The following is a 17,564-nucleotide window of genomic DNA, read 5'->3' on the forward strand; positions in this document are numbered from 1 at the left end:
GAAGTAAGGATCAGACTGAGGCCTTTTAGCATGCTATGGCTGGAGGACTGGGTCAGCTCCATGTCGCATTTTACATGTTGTCAACACTAGGTAGCACTGTCAATCAATCCACTGCAGCAGGCAAGGCTGGAAATAAACTGTAAGGACTTACAAAAAAACATAAGAATTAGTAAACAAAAGCTAGCGTTCTCCTGTTGAAAACTTAATTTGGATTTAAAGGATATATATATCTATATCTATATATTCATGTAGAATACTGACCATTATATATAAGTACATGCAGATGTCTAACTGCATATGGTTGTTTTTCTTTCTTGGCCATTATCTTTGTCATAAATATTCTTTACGTATCATATCAAGGGCAGAGGTGAGAAAATAAATGTTAACGTCATATATTTACAATAATCTGAATAAGTGACACTGGACTGTCAGTCTCTATCTTTATGGCACACATATTGTTCTGTGTTTTTTACAATATATATATTCTTTTCATCACCTTGGGACCAGTAGTCCTATATATATAACTTTTATTCGCTTTTAACCCTCTAGAAATAAAACATTTCATACACTTGTACAATCGTGCCACAGTCAGCACAGAGTTGACTTTACAGTGTTACATTTATGTGCTATGCAAAGGGTCTGTCTGTCTGTGTCTACACCCCCCCCGCTACTGAAAAAGCACAGTAGCACAGTGTCTAATGGGGGATGACATCTACCATCATCTCTTATAGTTTCTTTTCTTTTGTCTAGTAATAAAAAATAATTATAATAAAACAATTCAGTGCCATTATCACTGAATTGGGACAATTAAAGGATGTGTAAACAGCAATTAATTTACATAACACTGTCATTTAATTCTTAGCCTTTGAGTCAACCTCTATCCTCTATCAGACTCTTGCATGGGATGATATTAAATTGTGTCAAAGCTTTTTAATTGAAAATCTGTTCACTTGTAATTAGGTTAGCTGGGGAGGTAAATTGGGAACATTAACTTTAAATCCCTTTAGGTTAGTTTCAACATCTTGCTTTCTCTGACATGCAGGGATACCAACAATCCAATAAATTGGACACAAAGCATCATATTTGCAAAATTCTTAAGGAAGGGTGTGCATGCTGATCAAAACTGGAACACAGTCGCACCACTGCTCCTTTTCTTCTATTCCCCTGTCATCGTGATTAGACCAGAGATACACAAGGCCGAGGAAGGATGGCATATAAATCCAGGATGGTACTGGTTTGTAAAAGCCCAAGAGAAACAGTTCATGTTGTGAGTTTTTTTATGAGTAGTTCTGTTGTAAGTGCAGTACTGAATAAAGATCAGTTTGTGAAGTGGTCAAACTCCTAATGCAGAGCAATCGGTGGTTCTGTGCATCAGTTCATGTCGATGGTGTTAAAGACCCACTCGGTGAACTTTTTGAGCTTGGCTGAGGCGCTGTAGGACTCCTCCAAGAGACGCTGGTTGTCCTCTCGCAGGCCCTGGATCTGAGCCTGCAGTGATGCTTTGGCGTCCTTCTCCTGATGGTGATAAAGACATACTGTATCTCAGCAATGTGATCTTAGATCTTGACATCAAAACAATAACAAATTGTCAGTCTTAATCTGTATGTTACATGTAATGTAATAAAAAAATCTATGCTCTATTCCATGTTCATAACTTCTCCAATGGCTGTAGTAGCTTTACATGCTGTATACCTAATTATTGAACCATAACTCACCTTCTTCAAGTCCTCCTGTAGCACCTTCACCATTGACTCCAGCTGACTGACCTTCCCCATCAGGCAGGCTGGAGTCTCTCTATAAAAAAGAACAACCAGAACAAACACAAACACAAACACTTCAGAGAGAAGCAGAGGTTAAAACTGCGCCAGTGAAAAAGTGCCTTTTTCAAGTCCTACGAAATGGAGGTTTACAAATGCTTTCATTTCAGCCAAACAATAGTTTGGTTGCTGATTTTACTTTTTTTTTTACTTTTTAAACCGGAATGGAGGACTAATTAGTAATATCAGCTGCAGTAGTGTTTGATTGGAGTGAAATCTGCAGGCTCTTCCATGGCACAGTGCTGGACACCAGTGGATTAAAGCAAACACTGGTCCCAGGCCATAACCTTAGGCCTCTTACCCAGGCGATGGCTGTCTCAGCGGGGCTGCCTGAGGCTCTGCCTGCTGGGGGCTGGTGGCTGCTGCGTTCTCAGGCATGGAGCTCTCCTCTTGGGCTGCTAGATAGACCAGCCTCTGCTCTGAATAAAAAACAGTTCCAAGTCATTAGTAGCAGATCTAGAGAGAGAACAAATACAGACTAACAGTGCCCTCTTCTGATGAGAATAAAGATGACCGGTGGGTTTTTCTGCCACATCTCCCATTGAAAAGAAATGTCACTAATTAACCTTCACTTCCAATGATTTCAAGGAGGAAATGAAAACACGACGTGTGCCTACCCTCAAAGGCCTTGGCAGCGTCTACCAGGTGGGCCCAGTCCAGCGGGCCATCTGCCCCAGTGTCAGGAAGGGGCATGAGGACAGCGTCCTGCAGCTGCTGCCTCTTCTTCTCCTGTTCCAGCTCTGAGCTCTCTGGGGCTGACAGGTCTCCTGGGGATGAGAAACAGCAAAGTAAAACACACTGTACAGCTTTTGTATCTGTTCTCCCATGACAGAAAAATAGAGAAATTTCACAACCAACAGTGATGCTACATTTAATTTGAGCTTTTGGAGGAGTCTTTTTTTCATTTTTTTGAGATTAAAGTTACAAACCTGATTATTTGATGACGTATGTACTGCAAATCAAATGATCCTACTTCATTACTTTAGTTATAACTACAAACAAAGGACCACAGGACAATATGTATCACACCTCCACCTCCTCTATGATCAGCTATAAATACTGAAGATTCACCCAGGGATTTGTGTGACGCTCGCTGGCTTGGTCCATGGCGAGTGGTGGGTGAGCGTGGCATGGTGGAGCAGCTGAACAGAAGGTCAGTAGGCGTGTCACGCTGTCCACTGGAGGATGGCTCCCTCTGCCCACTGTAAATACTCTCATCTGACAGGGTTCTCTGGAGGGAGCGACGGGTGGGAGGCGGACCAGGAAACAATGGCTTTGAATAGGGATGGAAAGTGACAGGACTCAGGTAAGACAAAGAAAGAGAAATACTGCAAATGGTATTTGATTAAAAGAATCCCTTAAAAAACACTTAAGTGAACAATTGTTATTAAGTTATATTAAGTAAGTGGTTCTTTGTCAGCCCCACCCAAATATGTTCTTATTAACGGATTTTTGAAGTGGATGTTATTTAACACTATTAAGTGTACATATTATATATATATATATATATATATATATATATATTTTTTTTTTTTAAGTTTGCTTTGCTAGCATTAGCAAGTTAGCATTTACTACTACCACTTGGAGCGGGCAGAAGCTAGATGTTTCAGCCATTTATAGATCACTTTTGCCTAACTGTGCCAACTTTTCTTAATTACTTTTGGCTAAATATTTAAACTGTTTATAAATGACTTATTATATTTGGCTAACATTTTCAAAATGTATTCGTTACATATAGATAACTATTTCAACCGCTTAGGCATTACTTTATCCATTACTTCTAGCTAACTAATTCAACAATTTATCCATTACTTTCAGCTAGCTATTTCAATTGCTTGTCTATTACTTTTAGACAACTATCTCAACTTATCTGCTCGCTTGCTAACTAGTGGTAATGTGTTTCAACCAAGCGGGAAAATTCCGGTCTACAATATGAAGCCGATGCGGAAGTCCCTGAAACCTGCATTCTATTGAAAATCCAGCAGGGGGCGACTCTTCTGGTTGCAAAAAGAAGTCCGGCTCCATTAGAAATAATGGGAAAATGACCCTACTTCTCAGCTGAATAATTACCCCAGTAAACACTTTCCTGATGAGTTTATGGTCTCAGTCGCAGCATGATGTTCATTTAGTAAATTATGGTCCCATTTATTTTAAAATAGACCACAAAGTAGAGTATGTTTCAGGGCGGGATTATCTATGATTGACAAGTCGTTACCATGGCGACCTGTCAATCAGGCTAGAGCCGACTCATACCCTCGGCACTGTGTAAATTTAACCAGCACTATTGAAAAAGCTTATTAGGAGTTGGCTGTTCATTTTCTCTGGTGAGAATTACATTTAGTTTCAAGACTGTTGTTCGCTAGACAAAGTTATCAGCCCTGTTAAAATGACAGTTAACGTGAGTTACAGTTGCACCTAGCTAAGCAAGCTAGCTAGCTCCGCACACGGCCGTTAGCTCCGCCGTATCGTCACTTCCGGGCACTTCCTGGTTGCAAAAACTCAACATGGCGGCGCCCTATCGGCCAAACTCGAGGCTTCAAAACGGCAGTCCACAAACCAACGGTTGACATCACGATGACTACGTCCATTTCTTATATACAGTATATGGTTAAAACCTAAAACAAACTGTAATAATTTAAATTTAAATTTTAGTTTAGCTTAGTTGATTTTACAACTGCAGAGGTAACCCCTGGGGTTGAAGTGCCCCTTGTTGGGAATAAGTGTACTACATTTACTGCGTTCACACTGTAGGCCTTAATGCTCATTTCTGATTGTATTTATTTTTTAAATGCGGCCCACATCAGACTTGTGTGAACTGGCCACATCCTGAAAGTGAACCGCATGCGCAAAATTATAATACGATATCACACACAGCAGGTTGTCGTAGAGAAGTAAACATGAGGCCACAGAGGTTAGCGTCTACAGTTTTATTTTTAAGTTGATTTCAAGTGGAAGAAAGGAATTTGTGAGCAAATGATAACAAGACGAGGAGAAAGACTTGCCAGATTATGGCAATGGCTGCTACTTCTGCTACTTAATTGTGCTCTCAAAACAGGGGGGCAGGCCTCCCAGGGCGTAGAGACAGGAGGGTCATGGATGTTGAGCGGACCTAAAGTTGCATGAATATGATTCATGTGGTGACATAAACAAACAAAAGTGCTCTGATGCTAGCAAGGCTATTTTGCTAACATGATTCTTGTTTCTTTCAATCACCTGTATTGTTAATGATTGCTAAAACTGAAATACACTTTTGCTGGAGTGGGGGTGCGTGAACATTTTTGGCTTCTGAAAGGGTGTGTGCCAGAAAAAGTTTGAGAACCACTGATCTAGAGTGACGACAGAGTTGCATGAATTGTGATCTGACCATCCAGAGTGACGTCGCATTAAAAAAAATATGACCTGTATCTGATTTGCACCACGTATGAAAAAACAAATCCAAACTGGAAAAGATCAGACAACGTGTGACTTGGACTGTTCCCACTTTCAGATCTAAGTCACGTATGAGCAAAAAAATCAGATTTGGGTCACTTTGGCCTGCAGTCTGAATGCTATGTTGGTCCATGTTACAAGCATTAGTATATTCAGTTAGGCCACAGCCTTTCCCAGTACCTTCTCTTCACTTGTAGTAGGTGGAGGGCTGTCAAGTGTGATGAGCTTCTTCAAGTCTTCTTCCAGGCTGGACTTGGCAGTGTGCCGCTGGGGCGACTGGCAGCCCCGGAGATTGGCCCTGAGCTGCGGCTGACCACCCAGCAGACCATCGCTCTGGTGCCGTCTGGAGATAAAAGATTCAACCGAGAGAGTTACCTCTTAAATGTAAATATCGCACATTGTATAGAAAATCAAGCAACGGCAATAGAGGTGATGAATATAACAAATCACGCCTGGGATTAAATGTCATCAGTTCAAATTCTGAGACTGGATAGGAAATTGTGAAAGATGAGGAGCTGCAACTATTCTTTCCAAATGTGATGTTGACATGCCCCTGACAAGACACTTCACCACTTAATTTCCAGGAAAAACTGTGGTTTGTTGAGCAGCTGTAGACTACAGTAGTGTGAAAACAGTTGTCATCAACCACAAATGATGCAATCACCCACCCAAACAATGAGAAATATGCTGCATTGAATGAATGAAACAGGGCAATTATGTTTAGTCACCCTTCTCTGGGAACCAAAAGATTTCCTTTGAACGGTTTCAAACTCAGCTAAACCACATGGTGGCAGTGTTGGCCAAAATTAAAAAGGTGATTCAAAGTTATTAGGTGAGCAGTCATTGGGACAAAATATTCACTCCTTTCCCCAGTCTCTAAAACATCAACATCACCAACAGCATGACGCATTTCTACACTGATAATTTCATCAAAACATACAGCACTGCACTGACATAGTTTTAGAGATTCACAGATGGCGGAAAAAAATGATTCCCATCTTACTTGCGAGTGCTGCCAAAGTCCACAGAGTTGACCGTTCCCCCAGGTTTCCTCCAGCCAATCAGGTACTTCGAGGTCGCTCCTTGACGAGGGTAGAAACTCTTGGTCCCCGGGGACTGGCAGTTCGGGGATGTGGGTGAGGTGGCTGCAGCGGCTGCCTCGTCTTGTGGCGACATGGGGCTGCAGCCCATCGGACTCCCTGAGTGGCCAGAGCTTAGGGTGCTGGAGAAAGGTGGAGTAAGGTGAAGACATGTGCATGGGTAAAGGAAGGCATCACAGACTTTGATATTCATGTAGTTATAAAATAAACAAGCACCAAGAGCAGATTAAGTGGCTGTATAGTGCTATTCATTTATAGGGTTTTCGTTGTTGAATTTTACTCTGGCCTTTGTTCAATTAGCATGATTGATGATCAAGCATCAATATCTTTAATTTCACTAAAAAATGACTTTTCTTCTAATTCAAACTTTTAGATTTTTAGACTTTTAGCATTAAGACTGTTTGCATATATAAACAGGACATAAACAGATTCCCTTAAAAAACATTAGTTAACCTGTTCCATCACTACATATCGTATTATCTCTGCAGATGGAATAAACTGATGATTTTTAGTTAAAATATAGGACACTGTGTCCTTGCACTGAATTTTCAGCACCTTCAAATACCATTTCTCCATAGTTTGACATGAAAGCTTGAATTTTCAAACAGCAAGTTTTGTGTCTGTGTGCAAGCGTGCACATACTATAAAACAAAGCTGCCAATGTACAGGTCTGGTGGAGCTGAGTTATTTCTGGCTGAGAGCAAGAAGAAAGTGAGGAAAGCTTTAGTAGATTCAAAGGAAGTGGGATTTGGAAGTGGGGGAACAGTGCTGAGCTCACAGTCTGCATTTCTAGCAACTTCAAGTACTTCCTTTCTATCACTGATACTGGGAGATGGAGATACATACAAATGCAAAACCACACACACACACACACACACACACACACACACAGTTATTTCAGTCTTCCTTTGTTACTGCCAAACTGCAGAGCTTTGGACTTTTCCATCTGGGGTGGTACAGGATATATCTGGACTACAATGAATCACTGTCTGTTTAATAAAACATTGATGCAAGGGCACAAATTCCACAGCTGCCTAAAGCTGACTCTCACAGAACAGCAGCACACCTGGAGTGGGAGGCGGCATCACTCAGGTTGTAGGAGCCACTATCGTGAACTAGGGGAAAACCTGTTGGACTCTTCGCTGGGATCTCACTGCCTCCGATAGCGACAAGTGAGTCTGGTATTGGAGGTGGAGTGTCTGTGGCCCTCTGGCTGCCAGCTGCGTCCTCCTGCCATGGGATTTTGTCTTTGGTCCGGAAGGCACCGGTTGAGGAAGCTGTGCTGCTTTGTGTGGCAGTGAACGAGGAGGCGTCGATGCCACTGTCGGTTGACGTGCCCTGAAGATAGCTGTTGAGCTCAAGATCGCTCCGCACTCCTGAACGTGAGCCCACTTCATACCACTTCTCATCGCTGTGGGCGGAGCTGGAGGCGTTGCTCGAGAGAGTATTGCTACTTGACTGGCTGGATGAATACGGACCATCCGGCTATTCAGAGATGAGAAGCCAAATTAGCACATCTTTACAGTACAAATTTTACTTTAATGACTCGGAGAACCCAAATGATATTGTAAGTTGATGTTAGAGACATTTGAATGACTGTTCTTAGTACACGTTGGTATACAAATGCTAGATCCCTTAGGTTACCACAGGGAGTCCTTCAGCTCGTAACCTTCCATCAAATAGGAGCAAGGAAATTACATTCAGCATGGTACTTGCTGATTCCGGCTCACCTTAGTGCTTTTGTTGGGAGACATGTGGCTGCTCTGCTCTGACGGTTGAAGTCGAGGAATCACTGCCTTGGAAACAACAGTGTCTGTAGGAAGCAAAGACATATGGGGTAGTGAAATCTGCAGACTTGACAGCACAGTAATACTGTCTTATTCAATGCTGAGACCAGAGTCTCTCTTACCCGCACTGGTTTTGTCACCCTGTCTACTGGCTGCTTCCCCCTCCCCAGGTCGGGACCATGCAATACCAGTGCTAGAGCCTGCTTTGATCCCATTGATCCCCTCACCTGACACATGTCGTGTAGATGACACAGGGGACTGGCAGTTGTTATTAAACCTAGAGGGGAAAATGAGGAAGGTCACCTATGTTGCCAGATGCAGTGCAACAGGCCAATTCAGCATATTTAACCCATGGTAAGGGGCAGAAGAACTTACCCATCAGGCATCGACTTCTGCCTCCAGTGGTTGGAGCTCATGGTGTCTGTGTAGGAGAGGCTGGAAGGGGAGTTTATGTTGTGCATCGTTCGACCCATCACAATGGAGCAGGCAAGAGCGTAGTTGTCGTTCCCTGGCGAATATCTGTGGCGACACATAAGTATGTCACTATAGACGAACTTCACGCTGCAACCAGACAGCTTTGTGTTCAGTGTATCGGCAAGTTCCATAACAGCATTATATTTATTTTGTGACCTTTTGGGGTTGAGTGGCCGCCCATCGCTGGACACACTTCGGGGAATAGCAGCAGAGTTGCGGTCACTGAAGTCTGAAGGTGGAGCCTTAATCAGCGTTCCCCCAGTGCCGGCAGCTCGTGTTTGAGGGCTGGATGAGGTACGCGGCCACTTGGTGTTGGTGTTGTTGTTGGTGGGGCGGAAGGGGAACTTTAACTCGTAGGGCATGCCCTCCTTGTGGTTCTTGTAATCCACTAGTGGCATGTGGTAGATTTCTGAGCAGCCTCTGTTGACACATCACAGTCAGAATATTTTAGAGAAAGCCTCAAAAAGCCACAGACAACCGCATTAAGCAGAGTTTCTCATGCATCTATAGATCATGTATATCCACACTACCTGCGTGGTGTGGAGTCCTCGTGTGGGGGAATGATGACCACCTTGACAGTAACAGAGGTTCTGAGCAGGTCGATCATCTGCTCGTGAGACAGTGAAGCCACCGACACCTTGCAAATCTCCACCAATCGGCTGCCCTGCCTGAGCCCAGCCTGCCAAGCATAACCATAGGGCTCCACCTCAGCGACAATGCCCTCAAAGTTGACATGAAAGCCCAGCTGGCCCAGGGCGTTACGGCGCAGGGTCATCTCTGTGGTCTGACTGCCCTTGGTCAACAGCTTCAGAACAGATAAAGTGAGGGAGTGGAGGTGCAAAAGGGCAAATCAGAGAAAGAGTAGAAGAAATGCATGTGTATTAAAATTCTTTCAAAAACCTTCAGAGCCTCAACCACATCTTTTAAAATGCATCTGACACTAGCTCTAATCCTACCCAAGCTGAGGCACATATTTCAAACACATACTATGAATACTGAACACTCCCATGATAACTGACTACCGTTAGACACTACGTCTAGCTCTTGCTCTACCTGTGGGAAGTTAAGTGAGAAGTAAATAGTAGTTAGTACAGCCCTGAGGGAGCAGAGTTCCAGTTAGCTAAAGTTCTGAAGCATTTGTTGATGCCCACAACAAAAGCCAGGAGAAAAAAAGGGGGAAAAACACATTGTTGCTTTACAAAGAAGGGCACGTGCCAGTACGGGTGGCAGGCAACAGTAAATCTTTAATTTGATTACCACCAAGAAGAACTGCAGTGTCAAAAGAATGATCCAAATGCACCGCCAAGAAGCAATGCCTTACCTACAGCACACTGAAAACCTCAGTAATGATATCATATCACCAAATTACTATGTATTATGCATAACATGACTGAAAATCATAGAGTCAGCACAACAGCTGTGGCTTTTTGGTGACTGTATGATTTGAGGCTACGCCCTTAGTTTTCTATATTAACATGAACAATACTATTATTATGCCCTCACGCATCATGGGTCTGGAAGTCACTGAAACCAGTGAAACACTTCACTAATCTCTTTTTAACTACACACCTGTTCACTGACTACATGGATATTCCAAAAGGCCCTGACCTTTGCACTCATTGACACTGGTTGTTTAATTGATGGTTTCTTCAACTGTTTGAATCAATACTATCTGTAAAGGATTAACTTTCCAGATAACTAGATATAATGTAAATATAATGAGAACAGCAGTATGCATTCAGAAAGTCAGAGGTACAAGGACTGTGATGTTCATTACAAGCTGTTTGTCAGAGTGTTTGGCTCAGTGTAGCCTCTGATAGCAACAGCAGATGGTGTGTGCTAATGAGATGCACTGTCATAGACAGTAGTGGTGCCCCACTGACCTCCAGTCTTTTGACAACCTCTCCAAAGTCTTCCGTGTTGTTATTGATGGAGCGCAGTGATACACTCTCACCACGCTCATAGTAGATCTTCATGGAGGCGGGGCTCCCCGTTGACCAACCAATCACATCACGCGTGGCGCAGTTAAACACGACCGCTTTGGCCTCCTGATCCAATAAGATGATGAAGTCATTTGAAATGGCCAACAGGCATTCGCGTTCGGCTCCGGCTACCTGGTCTTCAGCATGGACCTGCCAGGTCACGGCCCCAAGGCTCCGGAGCTCCGCCCCACTGTATGGGCGCACCTTCTCCCGTCGTTTGTGTGCCAGAGAGATGAAGGGGAACTTTCCAGTGGGTTCTACTGGAGTACTGGTTACATGACGCTCTGCCAAGTCCCGCAGATACTCCTGCCGTGTGCGTGTTGCCATGGCACCAAACTTATCTGACTTGTGGGCTGCGTTCTCAGCGTTGATGACTTTGCCCAACAGGAAGTCCCTGAAGACAGTGGATTTTGGGAAGGTCACGCCTTTGGGGATCGGTGGGCCAAACAAGGGAACGTCCTGGGAACGGGTGACAGCCACACTGTAGAGAGAAAAAAAGAGGAGGGGTTTGAGGTCACTGCTATAGTACACAGATAAACCATACCTGTAAACCACTTTTTAAAGGCCTTCAGTAATGTACTTTAAAAGTACGGTTTGGTTTGACTCTGAAAGTGGCAAAAAAAATACAGGAAAACAAAGAAGGCATGTTGAATTGAGTATTTGGATACGTGCTGTATATGTGAAGACAAATACATCAAAATGACAAAATATAAATACCATGAAACACAACAAGATGTTTTGCATAAAACCAAAGCATGACACATGATAAAAACACTAAAAGCTAACATAACTTGTTTCTATGTCCTATAACCAGGGGAAAAAAGTTAAAAGTTGCAAAGACAAACAGCACATGGGCTAAAAAAAATGCACAGTGGAAACATCTTTACATAGTTTCCCCCTAAGGTATTGTTGCCTTTGACCTGTTTCACTTTTGAGTATAAAGGAGGGCGTTAGAATTCCTGCAAACAAGGCTCTACTCTTGTTAGCCTCTACCGCTCCTTGTTGTATCTGTTGTTCATAATAAAACAGGCCCAATGTACAACAAATACAGTGTGCTTTTAAGCATAGAGTCAGTAGCATATACACTAAAAGCCCATGAAAAACAAGAAAACTGAGACATGGTCTTGGATAAGCTGACATGACAGTCTGACAAGTCTCTATCCAGTCCATTAAACAGATAACGCAGCCATTGCCTGTAGCTGAAATGTTGCAAACCATGCCTGACTACACCCCAGCGTATAAATACTATACATCCAATCACAGTTGACAAGTCAGCTCCCTGTGCTGAAACTCTGCCAGTCTTTGCTACATCATGGTATGGGAAGCTGTGCTGCAGCTAAAGCTAGCAAGCACAAATGTTTCCTAAACAAAGGTCTAGTTATGCAATCAGCCTTGCTGGCCCTGTGGGACTTTGAGGCAGCGGTTGAAAGCAGCAGATTAGCACCCTGCTGGCCCCGGGCCACTTACTCCTCTAATGCTCCGGTCTGGCTCAATATGACCTGAGCATTATCCAAATCTCAGCAGGAGGCAACAACAGGCTATTAATAACTGGATGGCTCAACAAATCATTACATGCTCTTTATTAATAGAGATTAGAGAAGTAAAGACACCACATTATTGAATGGCCTTATGCAAGATATGAAGACAGTCACATGAAATTATATAAAAAAATCCAAACAAACAAAAATCTCTTTGTGGGACATCAAGTTTCAAGCTAGTATATTTGTGTGTGTGTGTGTGTGTGTGTAGGAATCTATGTAAGTGTGATCTGTATATGAGTGTGTGTGTGTATTGTTTTTGTTTGCAATTGTGTGATCAGATGAAATACACAGAGCTTGGTATTGAGCTAGTGGCAACATCAAATCACTGCATCAACTACTCTGCATGGTTTTAACAACCACCAACACCCCACAAACTACAAACATCAACACAAACACTATAACTTACCTCCTGGTTTCACCAAAAAGCAACGATGCTCTTCAGAGTATTAATGAACAACATCCTGAATCTTTTTGCAATTAATGACTAATGGGTCGACTCGTTTCTGTTCTGCAGCTACAATTCGACACTTCAGTCGGTTTGGTGTTGCAAATCCTTGTAGTAGCCTGCGTTCTCTTGTCTGGACCCAAAACCAACAGGGGAAAGCATCCATGGAAAGACTTGCGACAAATAATTAGGAGTGAAGTCCTAACATATGGTGCCTCGATCCACAGAGTGTGAGTAGAAGCCAAAGGCAAACCAGGAGGACCAGCGTTCTCCTTTCTCTTTTCCCAGATTAAAAACTAAAAGATGCACCCTGAAGCAAGCTGAAAGAAGATGTCCAATAATCGATGGGATGGAGTACCTGGTCAGAAAAAAAAGGAACTTGCCAGAGAGCGACAAAAAGAAGGGCTCAAAATAAATTAGCCTGAATTTGAGGCTTGTGTGAGCCGAGAGACAGAAGGCTGGCCTGACCCATGCGCTCCTGAGATGGACACTGTGAGCTCTGAGGGGGGAATTTGCTCTCCACAATCCTCCCTGCTCACATGCATGTCTGGGTGAAGAGAGCACTTCATGTGCATGGCGCTAACTCCTTCAGACCATTCCGGCTCACGCTGCCCAAAGGCAAAGTGGCAGGCGGGGAGAGGAGAAGGAGGAGAAAGGGGGGGGGCTTGTATTATATGAGTGTGTGTGTGTGTGTGTGTGTGTGTGTGTGTGTGTGAAGAAAGAGCCTTTGAGTGAATTAGTGTGCATGGGGAAAAGTGCGCGCATGTGTGTGCGACTGTGTGTAACTGTGTGCAAGTGAGCATGAGAAAGAGGTAAAAAGGAGAAATGGGAGTACGGGAGTGAGAGGGAGCACTATGTGGGTTTAATATCTGTGTATGCAGAGCAAAGGAAGTGTGTGTGCGAAGGGGTAGCGATGCATAAGTGTGAATGCCACAGAGTTGCTGTCTGATATCACGAGGCCAAGAGCCGGCCAGCGGAGGAGATGAGGAGAACTCCCATCAGTTCGACAGCCACTACAGGGCTAATCTATTCTATTTGACTATAATCAAACAAATGTCTACTTTTGCAGACATGCAGAAGACATGAACACACACAATCCAGTAATATGGGACGGTCTCACAACAGGCTTTTATGTTTGACCCATGCCTCCCGGTCAATGCTTTTGTCTTAATGCCACTAGCTACCTGCATAAAAACAACACAGCTGGTAGCACTGAAAGTGGTGTGGAGCTTTTAAGGTTTCCATAAAAAGGGTCTAGTAACGAGATGGTATGTTATAACCAGATATTATTCAACATTGCTACTGGGTTTGGTCAGTCTGGACTTAGAATTGTGAGTCTCCTTAGTTTCTGGATACGGTCATATACAGTATGTTCATAGCTGGTGGGCTAACCTTAACCTCAGTGTCAGTTGCAGATCCATAGTCACAATTCTCTGAGAGAGTCAAACATTTCCTAGGCTTTTGATGGGTTGTCACTTATTCAGGAAGAGGTTTTGTTCAGCACACATGCCACATACACCAGCACTGCTTTTTCACATGTATACATGTGCAGAAGAAAAAACGTACACCTCCAAGCCAAGCGGGTTGTACATTACGTCGAGTTTAGCGATTATCCTGCTATGTTATCTCTGCTGAAATACAAAAGACCCACCTGTAGCATGTGTTGTCAGAGCAGGGATTGTGCACCCGTACAATGATGAAGACATGTTGAAAGTGAGAGCGAATGACCTTGGGGGTGAAGGGGTGAGCGCCAGGTTCTTGGAACACGATGGTCACTATGTCGTTCCCTATGTGGCGCTTCCTCAGCAACTAGTCATTGGAAAACAACAAAGCATGAACTTTTTTTAGCTTTTGATGAATGGGGTCATGACAGAAAAAGTTTGAGAACCACTGCTTTAAGGTGTTCCGTAGTACATCTGTTTTCCAAACAGAAGGAGTTTTCCATGTCCTGATACACATACTCATCTTTACCTGCTGTTTGTTGTTGGGTGTGTAAGGCAGCAGAGTCGACACATGGAACATGATCTCATAGTCCTTGTAAGTCGTGTATAGAGAGTGAGTGCCTGTGGAATCCGCTGCAGGAAAAAGCAAACAAAATGACTGCCGTCCATCTCTCTCACATGTGAATTCTGTGTGCTCAGTGTTTTATGTGCGAGATGGGATGGAGTTTCACCACAGCTCAAACAACTAGACAACAGTGAACTGTGGATCAATGTCAGCCTGGATAAGTTTACTGTCAAAAACAATGCTCAATCAACTGTTTCACCCAAGTGTCGTCCTATAAGTGGAGCCCTTTGCACTCGTTGGTGACAGTACAGTTTCCAGTACAATGTTTCTTTGTGGACAACTAGGTCATAAACCAGAAATGATAAAGCTTTTTCATTTAATCACCAAATCTTTGTTTGTTAAGCCAGATGCAATCACAGTATATCTATGTGCTTATTAGTACCACTGAGGGATTACTGTAGCGGACACGCCAGAGATAAAATGATACTTAGACAGAGTTGAAATAAAAAAGATGAAAGTGTTACAAGGACAAAGTTGGTGGGAGAAAGTTAGGTCCAGTGAAGGAAATATTTCAACAAAAGCAAGATAAAAGAGCAAAATAGAAGCACTATAGAGTGTAGTGCAGTATGAAGGAGCAAACTGGGACCTGCATTTAAGAGTCAAGCTCTTCCTTTAATTGCTGAAACTAAAGTTAAACTAACTTAAATCAACACTGCTATTAATAAAAAAGTTATGACCATGAGCTTGGCAGTAAAAGACACATTACACCTACAAGTCAACTACAATAATTGATTGCTTTAAAGGTGCATCAAGTCAAGTCAATTTTATTTGTATAGTTCAACATATTTCAAATCACAATTTGCCTCAAGGAGCTTTAGCATCACAACTGGGGCCATTAAAGAATAAAAGCACAAATACTGTGTGTGTGTGTGTGTGTGTGTGTGTGTGTGTGTGTGTGTGTGTGTGTGTGTGTGTGTGTGTGTGTGTGTGTGTGTGTGTGTGTGTGTGTGTGTGTGTGTTACTTTTGGTGTCCAGCTGGGCTCGGTACTTGGTGAAGCCCTTGAGGCGAACCTTCTCCCCCAACAGTTGGAGAAACTCTTCCAGGGCGGGACCAGCCGTCTCGTTGTTGTACATCTCCTCCTCAGTGCTCTGGCCGGCTCGGCAGTACATCACCCCGACCTTCACTTGAAAACTCAGCTGTGCAACAGCACAGAAGCAGACCCAATTTTTCAATAGATCTAGACAATATACAGTTCATGGCAGGACAAAGTATTAAACGGGAACTCACAAAACACAAATTCCCTTTCTGTACAAATTCAGGCAAGCGGTTATACAGAGCTGCAAAAAAAAATCTGATTCTGTAAAATAAAACTTCATCTTGGTTTATCCTCTTACCCCTTGTTCATCCAGTTTCATCAGCTGCTCAGTGACCTTGGGTGTGTTGAGTGCCAGTCTGAGGCAGGACAGATCCAGCTCAGGGAGAATGTACTCCAGTACCTCTTTGATGGGCAGCCCGCGGGTGGTGCCGTGCTTAGAGGTGGAAGGCACTGCATCCTCCAGGATGGAACCTCGAAGAGTTGTCAGCTGAATGGACAGAGATTATAGAGAGGAGAGTGAGAAAGAGAAAGAATGCATTTCAGGAATCCTTGGTGTGCTTTGAACTTGCTCTTGAAGATGTAAAATACTGATAGCAAAACCATGCCAGACCAGACACCAGGAAAAAAAAAGATACAAATCGTTCTAAAGTAACACCATTCTCTTATTGTACGGTTAAAGAAGCTGACATGACATAACACGACAATTATGAATCAAGGCCCTGGGTAAACAGAAAATGGAACAGAGGAAGAAGAAGTGGGAGGGCTTGTTCAAGCATTCTGTGTGCACAAAGTCTGCATTGTGCAGGGCTCTGAGAGTGAACTCAATTACTCTGCTATCATAAGCAGCTGGAACGGGCTGAAACTTTCTCTCCTACAACTTTGAGGCTGTGTTTACAATGGATCTGTGTTCCCCATGTTTGAAAGGTAGGATAGGGGGCGGTGGTTGTGTAGTGCTTTAGTCTAAAGTGCGGGGTTTTAATCACATGCACCTGTCCTACTTCAGTCCACAACAAACAGCCTCAGGCAGGTGCCTTCACCCTCTGTCTGGGAATGTAATATCATAAATCCCATAACCTAAACTTTAAAACCCAAAATCCCAAACCAAACACAGAAGACTGAGTGCCAACACTGAAACTAAATATGTCTATTTTTTTACTGAAACACAGAAGTTATGCTCTACCCACAGTGGTTTGAGGTTGTTGAGCACTGACAGGCCTTGGAGGCTGGAAGATGAGTGCACTTCCTAAAGTTTCTTCACACATTGCTGATATTGGGAGACAGCTGAATAGCCCGAGGGCTGGTTGCATAATAAGAGACACGGACTAAGACTGGTTTTACCACAAGCTGATCTTCCTAGTATGTAGCAGGGATTGTAGTAACTGAGCTATACACACCTTCTATACAGATAAACAGCATATACAAACCAAGCAAGCATAACTGTCAGTTAAGACAAAAATGCCAAAATATGAATGTTGTGTCTCAGTCAACCAAAATAATTTCCTTCCCAAATTTGTGAGTGCAAAAAAAAAAAAATGGACTGCATCGGTAAATGCTGTGGACAGATTCAGTCCGGAGCAGGAAGCATTGATGGGTTGCGGTGCTGAGGTTGAGGTTGGGGTGTAAGAAGGATAGGACACTATGGCTGACCTCGCTGGTTCTAAAGATGAGGCGGTAGTTATACTGCTGGCCGTGCTCCTTGTCCTCCTCCAGCTTCTCCCTGCGCAAGCTCACTGCCACTGGACCCAGCGCCTCGTCCATCCCAAAGTAGTTCCAGTGCTCTGAGGTAAAGGAAGCAGCAGAGAAGCAACATTTAAAAAAATCTGTTGGGGAATATCAAACTGCTTTAAACAACACACAGTCATATAGTAATGAGTGCATGCAATGA

The 17,564-nt window shown here is 43.3% G+C and overlaps 1 protein-coding gene across 1 annotated transcript in view; it reads right to left on the minus strand.

Moving 5' to 3' along the window:
* The window catches only part of LOC119910394 (signal-induced proliferation-associated 1-like protein 1), a 34,859-nt gene that overhangs the window by 511 nt on the left and 16,784 nt on the right, over nucleotides 1-17,564 (minus strand). Inside the window, 19 exon segments of the mRNA XM_038728996.1 lie at nucleotides 1,403-1,515; nucleotides 1,716-1,794; nucleotides 2,119-2,236; nucleotides 2,435-2,584; nucleotides 2,889-3,090; nucleotides 5,427-5,589; nucleotides 6,250-6,468; nucleotides 7,413-7,831; nucleotides 8,077-8,159; nucleotides 8,256-8,410; nucleotides 8,509-8,652; nucleotides 8,764-9,027; nucleotides 9,138-9,412; nucleotides 10,491-11,070; nucleotides 14,227-14,384; nucleotides 14,547-14,650; nucleotides 15,605-15,779; nucleotides 15,978-16,166; nucleotides 17,327-17,457. Coding sequence (XP_038584924.1) covers nucleotides 1,403-1,515; nucleotides 1,716-1,794; nucleotides 2,119-2,236; nucleotides 2,435-2,584; nucleotides 2,889-3,090; nucleotides 5,427-5,589; nucleotides 6,250-6,468; nucleotides 7,413-7,831; nucleotides 8,077-8,159; nucleotides 8,256-8,410; nucleotides 8,509-8,652; nucleotides 8,764-9,027; nucleotides 9,138-9,412; nucleotides 10,491-11,070; nucleotides 14,227-14,384; nucleotides 14,547-14,650; nucleotides 15,605-15,779; nucleotides 15,978-16,166; nucleotides 17,327-17,457 — 3,721 coding nt within the window.

The sequence above is a fragment of the Micropterus salmoides genome, unplaced genomic scaffold (genome assembly GCF_014851395.1).
Source record: "Micropterus salmoides isolate LMB-PRFRI ecotype aquatic unplaced genomic scaffold, ASM1485139v1 Ms_hic_scaffold_19, whole genome shotgun sequence".
Taxonomy (NCBI): Eukaryota; Metazoa; Chordata; class Actinopteri; order Centrarchiformes; family Centrarchidae; genus Micropterus; species Micropterus salmoides.